General features: G+C 38.6%; 1 protein-coding gene across 2 annotated transcripts in view; it reads left to right on the plus strand.

Moving 5' to 3' along the window:
• Window positions 1-3,270: 3,270 nt before the first annotated feature.
• The window catches only part of runx1 (RUNX family transcription factor 1), a 50,689-nt gene continuing 41,310 nt past the window's right edge, over window positions 3,271-12,649 (plus strand). For both annotated transcript variants that reach the window (XM_072657349.1, XM_072657350.1), the window contains exons 1-2: window positions 3,271-3,384; window positions 3,511-3,669. In XM_072657349.1, the coding sequence (XP_072513450.1) occupies window positions 3,306-3,384; window positions 3,511-3,669 (238 nt within the window). In that variant the 5' untranslated portion in view covers window positions 3,271-3,305. The remainder of the gene's footprint in view (window positions 3,385-3,510; window positions 3,670-12,649) is intronic.

Genomic DNA, 12,649 nt, shown 5'->3' on the forward strand with positions numbered 1-12,649 from the left:
GGAAACATTAATTACCAAAAGCTAAACTAAACAGATGAGTTTCAGCCTAGATTTAAAGATTGAGACTGTGTCTGCACCCCAAACATTATCTGGAAGGTTATTCCAGAGTTGGGGGCTTTATAAGAAAAGGCTTTTTTTTTACCCTGCTGAGGTTTTCTGAATTTTGGGAACTACTAAGAAGCTAGCACCCTGAGATCTAAGTGTTCTTGATGGTTCATATGTAGTAAGATCTCTAAGGTACTCAGGAGCAAGGCCATGTAGGGCTTTGTATGTTAATAGAAGCATTTTGTTAGTAAATACGGAATTTAACTGGGAGCCAATAAAGTGCTGATAGAACTGGACTGATATGGTCAAATTTTCTAGTTTTAGTAAGGAACTAACTGAAGTTTATTGAGGTTCCTGCTGGAACAACCTGACAAAAGTGCATTACAGAAATCTAGCCTTGAGGTAATAAAAGCGTATACTAGCTTTTCTGCAACCTTTAGAGATAAGGAGTTTCTTAGTTTGGAGATGTTCCTAAGCTGCATAAAGGCTGTCCTACTAACATTAGCTATATGTTGCTCAAATAATAGATCTGAATAAAATATGATGCCAAGATTTTTAGCTGCTAGACCAGGAATAATGGAAGCAGGTTTGGCTGATATATAGAGCTGTGTGTTATCTGCATAACAGTGGAAATTAATGTCATGTCTGCTTATAACTGAGCCCAGTGGTAACATGTATAATGTAAATAATCGCGGTCCGGAACTCCATATCTTACTTGTGTGTAGTACCCCTAGATGCTTTTATTTTTTTAATGAGAAAAAGACTGGAATGGAATTCCATCTTCCATCATACATTCAGTCTTCTTTAAGTGTTAAGCAAGAACACTACTGCTCTCTGATGGGCGGGAAAATGAAACTCCAAAAGCACAGCACGTTGTCGTGGGAACACAGCAGGACATGTATTCTTTTATACAGCTGTGTGTCCCAGATATCAAACTGGACTGTAGCAGATGGACTCTGTTCTGCCTCCTTAGATCTTCATTTTGTGCTAGCAGAAGCATGTTTAGGTAGGCATAGGGCAGTACTTCTGCTTTGTGCACCAACAACCTAATGTGTTTTCCAAACATTGACAAACCTAATGAAAAAAGAGGATTTATGAAAATAAAACATGTGTTTACTGTGTTGTGATATAGTGCGCACACACACACACATACACACACACAAAGTAGCTTATAGACAGGGGCACTGCTAGCTGACCGCTGATCCTGTCTGACCTTAAAATTAGAATCTCCCCGGAAACTGCAGCTGCATGATGTCAGTATTGTTTCTTCAGAGGTTAGAGGTTCACCACAGTCTCAAAGTCCTTCTGTATTTAACCCTACTCTCATAAAGTGACTTATTCTGCCATTCAGTGTATTTGTTCATTAAAACAAAACTTTGACTTTTACTCCACCATAGAGTTGGAGTAAACAGAAATGAGTGGAACTCACATGCTAGGAGTATAACACAAGAAATCATTTCAAGAAGTACAGCTTAGAAAAAGCAGCTATGACAATTATGTTATAACAATAATGACAAAAAAAAGTATAGTGTACATTTTTGTATTCCCATTTGTGGTCTGTTTAAACACTGACTCATAACAATTGCAGTAAAAGAGGAAAATTGAGCCATAAAAGAAGAAGCATTTTATTATTATTTGAATCTAATGAACAATTACAGGTGAAAAAACAGAGGGTTTTCCACCTACAAATATCAGCATTTTGCCCCTGAAGTGTGTCTGCATTTAAGTTTGAAACCTGAGTCCAGCAGGGGTGGGGTAGCAGCTGGCCATGCACGCTGATGCGAACCGCCACACTCCGCCCCACCATACTTGACCCCAACGCCTAAATTGCTGTGTGGAAAAGTGAGCACAGGTGTGGGTGTGTTTGGCATGTGCTGGAGGTGTGGTGCAGGTGGAGGTGTTGTGAGTGTACGTTACAGAGGGGCGTGTAGGGGCCAGGAGTGGACGCAGGTGTCTGAAGGTGATATAATAGGCTCTGAGGGTTTTTTTGCAGGAGGCCCTTCTGAACATGGTGTTCTTTGCACAAGATTAGACGTACACAATAGCTCATTTTGCCACATGATGGACAGTGCCCTTATGTGGGCAATATTAGGGCATACATTAGACACCTGTGAAATGACGTGAGAGACTAAAATAATAAGACTAAACTTCAGCTTCTAGTTTCTGTTAGTGGCAGTGGTACTATACACAAAGCAAGCAAGTGCAGCCTGCGTATTGTCATGACTCATTTCAAAACCTTATTTTCTAGAAACAGACCAATAGAAATGGTCTTAATTTCACATTTATATACACATACATATTTTTTTTTCTATATTAAGCTTATATTTCAAAGATACAGTATTTTGACAGCTAAGCTTTTGCCCACACAAGTATGTGATCAGGTTTTAACAGCGTTACTGTACGTAAACACACTCTTCTTTTCTTTTGCAAAATAAGTAGATGAAACAGATATGAAAAGATGACATGTAAATTTTGACAAGCTGAAGCGGTCAAACGATGCCACAGACACAGGGCTAATTGTGTGCTCTCCTGGAGAGAGATTTGCATGGTTAGACTTTGTGTGCAGTGACTCACTTCTCTCTTACCCTTACTTCAACACACGCATGCACTCTTTTAAACCCCTGAACTCTACTGCTTTCTGCCCTACTTGCACCTGCTTTACCCTCGATTGCTTCTTGCAAAAAAACAACACATCAGTTTCCTCTTGTCAAGTGAATGTAGACAAGTGAGGGCTGATAGAGCATGTCGCTTTGCCCATTTATACAAAGGGAAACCTCTTAGCAAAAAAGTCATAATGAAATTTGCACCACAGCAAACCATGTGACCATAGTGGCCCAATGAAGCTTGAGCAGTGAGGGTTACGTTGCTTTTTTTATAGAAGGGAAGAGTTAAACTTGTCACTTGGCTTAAGAGAAGCTTTTCTGTGGGCCACCACAACCACAAACCAAAACTGCGACCAGTCACGGCTCTCTGAGCCCTGGAGAGAAGTGAAATAAAGATAGACCAGGGGACCATAATATTAAAAGAGAGAAACTGAGGGAAGGAGGGTGCTGAGTGTATGTGTCGATGTCAGTGTGAATCACCCGGATTACTAAAAAAAAAAAAAAAAAAAAAAAAAAAAAAAGAGAGAGAGAGAGAGAGAGAGAGAGAGAGAGAGAGAAACCACAGCGACACATTTCTACTCCTTCTCTTTTGCACAAGGGTAAGCATCAGTCGACCGCAGTCTGACCGCCGATCACTATCTGCAGTGTCTCTCAACCATGCACAACACGCAAGGACACAACTGCCCCGACACCACAACCGGACCAGCACTGGATGACCATGGGGTTAAGGGTGTGGGTGTGTAACTCTGGGATTTTGTTTAGATTTAGGGCACTAAGGAGGATGTCTATACTAGAGTCTTTTGTTGCTTCGACATGCACATCTTCTGACAAGTCACTATGCCTTTACCATTGGTCTTTGCAGGGCAAGGCACAGAGACTTTCAAAATTAGGAGCCAAGTCAAGTTGGAGGCGCTGGACTCTAGTGAAGAGGAGGACAGCGTTTTTGAGAAGCAGCCCCTCACTATGGCCTCAAACAGCATCTTCGAGACCTTTTCATCCTATCAGTCTTGCTTCGCCAGAGGTGAGTCAAGCTACATTCAGTTTTAGGTCAATGATATGTTGACATTTGTTGGGATTCAATGTTAGGAAGGTCAGTTAAAACTGAAAAGACCTTCAGAGACACGCATTTATGAAACAAGAAGTTGATCGCTCAAGTACTATCATCTTCCCAAGCTGCACTCTAACTTCTGAGCAAGATAGAGAAGTGTTGCAAAATGACAATTCACAATTGTTGGTTTGCTGTGTCAGTGGTGTACTGAAATCTCGTGGCTGAATCTGAAAACCACAGGGCTGTGGGTTACTGAGTGTTCCACTGGTTAACCTCACTGCACCAACAATAACACAGCTTGTCTTTACTGAATTAAATGAAATGGCGTTTGAACCATGCAACACTTTCATGGATTAAAGTTGTTCACACATGAAGAATAACAATATTGCATGAGGGACTCTTTTTCTGTTCCTTTAGATGATGATATATGATGATTTCATTGCCAGTGATAATATTTCTTTATTTTGGATTTAGATCATTGCTTCCTGGTAGATATTGTAGTGTGACATGTCTGTTAGCAAATTTTATCTGACAGATGGTTTCAGTTTGATAATAGTTTTGTTAGGGGTTGATGTTGAGTTTTGACTAGTTTAGTTGCTGGGTGTGAGAGGGAGGTTAAGGATCAAAGCTGCAGCAAAACATTCTTTGCTAGTGTGTCAGATGCCTGGGATGGACAACAGACTCAATTTCTGTTCTACACTCCCAGGGTGAGAAACAGGGAGCTGGTGTTTGGATTTTATGAAATAGAGACAGAAGTTGGGAGACAGATGAACTCATAAACACACCCAGACATTAGAACCTGAAGCAAAATTGCACTGTTGCATATTTAGGCAATTATGATGTGCAATGATTTGCAACAATATGTTTACAATGTTGCCTTGTGCTTGTTGTACAATGTTGCTATAGCTGACTTACCCAAATACGCCCGGATAATTAGAGAGAAAAAAAAATTCTCAGTTGCCAAGATTATATGAGATGGAATCTCATATACTCTCATAAGATACACCTGTGTGATACTGTGAATGTATTTTTTGCTTGTCAAAAGTCATGTTAAGTGTTGTCCAGTAACACCTAAAATCCAGTAACTACCCAGAACTACAATGAGCACCATAATATTTTCACAATGATGAGTTCAACACTGTTGTTAAAGTCTACTCTCATATGGTGTTTTTTGATGGCGGGTATATTACATGTTGGCAAGTTGATTTTTAACAGTGGGGCTTGTTTACTGTTCTGAATTCATGTCATTACCATAAGTGCATTACTTTTTACTGTGAGAAAGCTTCTAGTCAGGGAATAAAAGAGTGAGCAAACTTTAGCTGATTTAGCTGACTTTCTTATTTTTGGCTCTGTATAAAATGCACATCACACTTACACTTACACTTACAATTACAATTACAATTACAACTAGGTGACATTGGGTTCTAACTTCTTCTTGCTGACTATGCAGTGTGCCATTTCTTTTCAGATGCCAGCTTGTCTGTGTGAAAGAGATCTGCAGCCTTGTCTCTGTTTCCTGACTCTTTGGTGTGTGCACATTTAGTGTGCCTTGCGAACACTGTCAGTTAACACAGGAAGTTTATCAGTCGCACTTGACGCATGTTCACATGCGCTTACTAGCTAGCGGATTCAGAGGTACTTTTCTGTTTTTCACAGACAAGGTTTGACTCTATCCACTGTGCTTCATAAAGTGATGGTGGTTATAGAAACTTGAAAGTGTAGCATTATCATTTTTTGCGTTGCCTTAACTAACATTATTTATTGCATTAGTCTTAGTCATAGTTATAATTTAACCATGAGTTTTAGTAATGTTAGGAATGCGATTTTGTCAGAGTTAGCAATATGTATAATTTTGAGATTAAAATTAGATTTGATAGTGTTACTGATAACTGAGTTTTTTATGCTAAATCTAATGGGTTATTGACTGTTAAACTAATTCATGTTTTTAAGGGAGGTCCACTTTTTTCAGACTTTCAATGCATTGTTCATTGGCTGAACAGTCTACGAATCCACTAATACCTACCTAAATAAGGTTTTACAATGCACATATATTTGCCATAACTTGTTTGTGAACATGTATTTTTTATTAATTGCTCTAACTGTTATCAAGCTAAGCTTGCTTTGAAACCAAGAATTGTTCTTCTATGGCTTTGCTCAAACCTTTTTGTAGCAGGCCTATTTCTTTTTTATTTATAGTTTTAAGAAGATTTTCTAAAATGTATTCAAGTGGTTTTCAGTGGTTTTATACAAACATCACAAACCTGTAATGAAAGCAGTCCCTTACATTCCCAAACTCTTGATGATAATGTTTTGCTCTTGATTCATCTAAGACATCTGAAGCATCTAACTCAGAATATACAGTGGACATAATTGCTCAATTCTCACCAAAAAAAACAATACTTATTCGCAAAGTCAGTGTTGCTTCTAAACATTTAGCCAGAAATGTAATATGTATTGCATGGGTGCATGTTTTTGTGGAAGCATATGAGGACGTCGTTGGTGGGTTTTGGTCTTTGTGGTTTCCCTGCACTCCCAGTAACGCTTCTCCTTTGCACTGGCAGCACACATGCAAGCCTGCACACACATGTGAGGATTCTCTCCTTATCATTTCTGTGGTTTCGATTCATTGCATCGTTCCTGTCCTAAAATCTACAACATACACACACCCTCCCTATCTATATGTATAGAGCACTAGGTGAAACCGCTGAGCACACACCACCTTTCGGTTTGGGTTCTGATCTTTCATGCTGATCTCAACATTAATAGGCAGGGCTCACATTTACTAAAGATATGTTTTGTGTGTTTGCTTGTTGCCAGTTAACTAGCATGGGAAAGATCTCACCGTGCAAAATTATTACATGAAGAGCGCTATCAGGCTGTTGTGTTTTACTTGTTTGCCTTAGTAACATAATGTAATGTAACTTAATGTCTTGACATCTAGTCTAACACGGTATGAATAACTCTTTTTTTTAATAGTTCTGAGAGTAATTCGATAGAATATAGAATATAAGTTTAGCTTGTTAACTGCCTGTGTACCCAAAAGCCCCTGCACATATGTTTACACATTTTGTATTTGTGTATGTGCATGCATGTGCTTGCATTATATACTGTATATCATCTTCAGACAGACATGACATAGTAAGATTAATTTTTTTTTTTTTTTTTTATTGTATCCCATAAAATGTTATATTGTACACATTTCTGGCCTATGCCCTTCATTATACACAATAAGAATGAAAGCAAGGGTTAGCAGTAGGGTTTTCAAAAGTATTCTGCAATTCTGTTAATATACACTCTAAAAAAGAAAGGTGATACAACGATTCTTTGAGTGATGCTATTAAAAAAATCCAAAATGTCATTTTTTTTCTCACTAGAGCCTTATGCGCTAGAACGTATGGTTGGGTCAGGTAGGGCACTACTAATTACCTCTTCACTGCCTTTTCCATCTCCTTCTCCACTCCACTTTTTCCTAGCAAACTCGTCTTCGCCTCTTTCCTTCTCCTCAAATCCGTCCATCCTTTCTGGCACCTAAAGGCCTAGTTTCCAGCCCATATATCTATGGGTGTTTAGCTAAAGGTGATAGCTTTATAAGGTTGTTTTCATGTCCCTGTGGACCACAGCCTCCCTTATGAGGGATTTACGGCCTTCCCTAGGCTTCGTGTCCGACACTGAGGACAAGCGTCGAAGGGCTTGCATCCTAGTGGCCGAACGCCTGCCCTTTGCTGATTCTGGTTATCAGCATCCCCAGGCACCCTATAAGGAAGCTGTCTACCCTGTCAGGTCCCCACAAATTCAAAAAGCGACTTACAAAGGACCATAATTTCTTAATTTGTGTCAGTTGGAGACTTGTTGCTGCTCCTACACTTGGTGGATATAACCAATACCCATTTTCATCCAGTAGGAATGAAGTCTTGGTGGCACCAGCAGTAATTTATTTCAACACCATACTTGTTAACTCATTCAACTCACTGATGCATACTGTGACATGTTTGTGTGATACTCTAATCTGCTAATATGGTGATCCTCCTCCTATGTTTTGCTGCTGTACATTACTACATACCAAAAGCTTAGCTGAGTATACAACTTCAGAGCAGCCTAGAGGCATTTCTGGACCCTCTGGGACTATAATACCTGATCTACCTCAATGCAAAATACCAATAAATGCTGATGTCACCATAACAGACTCGGGTGACAGTAGGAGCCAAGCTGCTGGTCAGTGGCTTGGGAATTATTGAATTTCCTGTCCTGATTGCGCCCTGTGTATTGCTCTGACTGGATGGATTTTTGTCCCCACTGGCCTGCTTCCTTTACAGTGACTCTCTGACTGGTCTTCGGTACTGTTGATATTGAGCCTGCTGTCCACTAGACAAGCTGGCAGGCTGCTATCGAGCCCCAGTCCGAGTCGGACAGCAGTGGGACAAGGAGGTAGCTGGCGGCGCCACTGTTACACACAAGGCTCCAGAAGCACAGATAAAGGTGCTGAAAAATGGCTGTTGAAGCCCTGTCGTTAACTCAAAGGTCTAGCACAGTGCAATTAAACCTTTTGAGATCTTTTGTTTAATCAGAAACTTATTTACCACAAATACATTGATATAACCGATTTATTATAACTTATAACTTTTCTTACACCCCAAAAAACTAATTCTAAGTAAAGACAGTGGTACACACCTATGCAAATTTTAGATTACACTTCTTTAACATTTAACAATGAAATGGGTAATTTTTTTTTTTTTAATGATATTTTAAGAACTCTAAGAAGTTAATCAAATACCCAAAGGAGGTACATTTAAAATGCAGAGTATCGATTGACTGACCACATCATATTATATCAACACTTTGTCTGTGTGGCTATTGATCTAGCTAAACCTCAAATTAAACTGAAATAGGTTTAGAACAATTATTTCTGAATTGAGTATGTACGGGACCTAGAGAGAGTCTAAGTATTAGTATCTCTTTATCAGATTTGTTGTGCAATGTTTTAGACCCTCCCATTTTTGCTTCATGGGGACTTTATGCCTCTACCAAAATTGTTATTTGACTGCTTCAAGAAGCTATTGTCTAACATCTTCAGTTTGATGGTTTGGACCAAGGTAAATAAAATGATGTAATTAAACAGAAATACAGAATAAAACATCACTAGGACAGAAATACACTATATGGACAAAAGTAATAGGACACCTGCTAATATATTGTTTCCTCTGAAATCAAGTGTATGAAAAAGAGTTAATCCTGCTGTTGTTGGAGTAACTGTCTCTACTGTCCAGTGGAGGCTTTCTGCTAGATTTTGGAGCATTGTTGTGACGAATTGTATTGCATTCAGACCAAGAGCGTTAGTAAAGTCACAGTGAACTCTAGAGCACTATCATTCCAGAGAACACAGTTCCACTGCTCCACAGCTTCGCCTGGAATTAGGCACCATTGTACCATTAGGTTCATATTAATCTTAATCTCCTATTCTATTGACTGCACGTCTCTACAGAGACTAGACAAGCTGTGTTTTTTCACATCCGTGTCAGCAATGGGTGAAATAATGAATACATTACAATTTTTGCCACCAAGCAGAGATGGTTGAAAATGATTATGGTTAGCAGGATGCATGCCTCCAACATACCCCCACTTGGCCTCTGACTTATATTTTATATTTATATATAAAACCATTGTAGTAGCATCAGCTCCTTCAGAAATACATATTCACAGGGCCACTACACCACATGTAAGGTGTTCTTCCTGCTAACGCAACTTAACGCAACTTGAGCTATGTGGCAAGTGTTTGTCTTTAGGCATGTCAGAAGGATAAAGGTTGGCTTTTAGGGTTCTGCACAGTTGCAGCATTTTTTTTCCAAATGTTCTTACCAATTCAGATCACTGATCAGCAATTGACTGTAATTAACCTTGGAACCTAAAGCGTATAATCTCCAGCTATTATGCAGTAAGTTATTATGCAATGTGGCATAAACAGGTGGTGACTGTATGTGTTGAATTTCCACAAATCAAAAGAGTAAATATCTTTTCCTGCATGAAAGCAAACCAGAGTGTGCTTTTTATTTGTTTGTAGCTTGTAGCCACAGTCATTTTACACTCTTCTTCATTCTGAACAGGCCTGGTGGGCTCAGAGCCATGTGTGAAATGCTGGGTGAAGCACATGTTCTCACAGTGTCATAAAAATGCGAGAGGTTAGAAAGGCTCCACAACGCGAACTTGAATGCACAAACCACAGAGAAGCTTTTGCTGGTGCAGATAAGAGGTTGTGAACTCAAACTTCATCTCCTCCCACCCCATCCCCCCTTCCTGTCAGCCGGCAAAAGCGGGGTTGCAAAGGGAGACGTTGTTTTCTGTTCGAAGTAACCGTATTGCTGTCAATCACAACTTTTCTGAGTTTCTTTTTTAACCTGAAGCCTTTTAGTGCCTTTTTTCCTTTAAAAAGTCAAATATACTCTGACAGGAAAATGTTGCAAGTTGCAGGCATGCCTCCTGTTCTGACTCTCTTTTGATGCACCTGGCTGTGTTAGGTGCACAGGAAATGTGCAAAAGAATAATTGCAACCCTATAGTGTGATATTACACTAAATACAAATGAATATATATATATATATATATATATATATATATATATATATATATATATATATATATATATATATACCCCATGTTTTTTAAGTTATTTCAATTTAAGTAAATTCAATATTTGTCTGATTTTAAAAAAGGAAATAAAAAAGCTGCTTGCATAGGTAATCAGCTACTTCAGACTAGTACTTGGTAGAACTACGTTTTGCAGTAATAACAGTTTTGGACTGAATACCACTTCTGGACACGTCTGGACTAAATTTCAAAATAGTACACCAGATTCCTGACTGGACTGAGATCTGGACTTTACCTTGCCCATTGTAGAAAATGTGCCTTTGTTGCTTTGGGTTTGTTTGTTGGATCAATTTTTTTTTTAGACTGGTTGTCTTGCAGTATCTTAATTCACAGTTCCTGCTGACTAAAATTGTCTTGGAACTTGGAGTTTTCACAGCTAAGAGGTTAAATACTCATGCAAACAGCATTGGTCAATTCATATTTTTGACACAGAATGTTTTCTTTTCAACATATTAAGCTATAGTAACTTTACATGAATTCATTTGAATCAGTCCTTCAAAGTTTGACAGTGTGACACAGCACTAATGTCCAAAGTGTTATTTATAACAAATCTGATAAGTTTTAAGGGGAAGGAATAACAGTTTGATACTCTTAACTCTAAAAGTGTTGTCTACTGTTTCATACAGTGTCATTGGCAGTGACTGGTCTGCGGTAACAGAGTGGTGACTGTGGCTACCTCACTAGCCGCAGTTCCTCACCAACATGCAAAGCAGCGTAACCATAGGCTTGTTCATCCACAAGCAGTCAAACAGAGTATGAGCACACAGTCAGAAACAGGTGCAGGCCACGAATCACATGCAGAGACTGTCAGGTTGTGGAAAAGTTAAGTTTTGCAGTTTATTTGAATTTCATTTACTGACCTAAATCTATAAATAAGAAAAGATTAACTGAAACTCTTGAGAATGTTTACATCATGCCTGCACTTTCACACACACAAGGTCCGATTTTCTTTTTCTGCCTTTTTGGACATTTATTTCTTTGCACACTAGTATAAACATACATGGAAAAAACTAATCTTACTTAATGAAATATGCTTTAAACCATAACATTTTCATTTTGGCCACAGCCATGGTTGAGAGGCATCTTCTACGTGTCCCAATTTCACACACACACACACACACACACACACATACAAAAAGAAAAATAGCACAATAAGTCATCCCTTGTACTGTTGCATGATTGACGGATCAGTTAAAGGATGGGGAAGCACTTACTTATGGCACATTCTCAGCAGCTTTAGTTGTTAGCCAAATGTGTGTGTGTTTCATGAGATGTCACAAGGAACCTGTCAGTTAAGCCCAGAATGAGAGTTCCTAACGGTATCCTTACAGCTGTGGCTTCCTTCCTCCTCAGTATCAGCTCACAAAGAGGACAGAGAAAATGGAAGGAAAAAATATATAACCGTTCACTGTCAACTTTTGATTTTAAATAAATACTCCAGTAGGATCTTTTTCAGTCTAGCACCCCTAAAATCATTATATAGATCTTATATGGCAGTTGCTTCAAGACCTGCCGTTTGACGTTGATTATGAGTCTATTTCAAATCGTTTTGCTTTTACTTTTTTATTATCTTCAAGCTACATAGAAATGTGATGTGAATTTTTTGTTTGTAGTAACTTACCTAATGCTACAGATGCAGTGGATCCCAGTTGAATGCTGGGATATTAATTTAAAGAGACCTCTTGTGGTCTTTCAAGCCCACAGGAGTTCTTTGATTTGCTAAACATAATGATTTGCTAAAACAGTAGTTCCAGATTTTGACATACTTTTACTGATTAATTTGATAAAAAAATTATTGACATGACATGAATATAACATAACATTCACTGCATTGTGTAAAAAATAAGAAACATATACAGTCAAAGAACCCTTTGGAATTACCTTTTGTCTGGTAATCATCTGTCACACAGAGATATAGACATACACTATCTAGCTAAACTAATACAACAGATTGAGAAAACATTCACAGTTTAAGCTTAAAAACCAAGAACATAACAGGATTACTAAATAATAAGCCTTAGGATGTGAAACACCTGGTATTGCACACTGAAGGTCATGCCAAAACATTGCAAAAGTTCAAGACTCAGCCATTCAGTTAATTGACTTGTGTGCTTGTCTTGTTGCATTAACCAGTATCTATTAATCTTGAGGTCCTGCTGCCCTTGGATTCTCCTGTAAAATGTTTAATGCACCGGGCCGCAAATATTTGTTTTTTTTGGACAGCAGCAACCTCTGTGGCGTCCTTCCATGAATATTATAAGTGTTAAAAGTGTTTTTCTAATAGTGTACACATGAATTTTTTGTAGATCTTTTAT

Source organism: Salminus brasiliensis, chromosome 15 (genome assembly GCF_030463535.1).
Source record: "Salminus brasiliensis chromosome 15, fSalBra1.hap2, whole genome shotgun sequence".
In the NCBI taxonomy this organism is placed as follows: domain Eukaryota; kingdom Metazoa; phylum Chordata; class Actinopteri; order Characiformes; family Bryconidae; genus Salminus; species Salminus brasiliensis.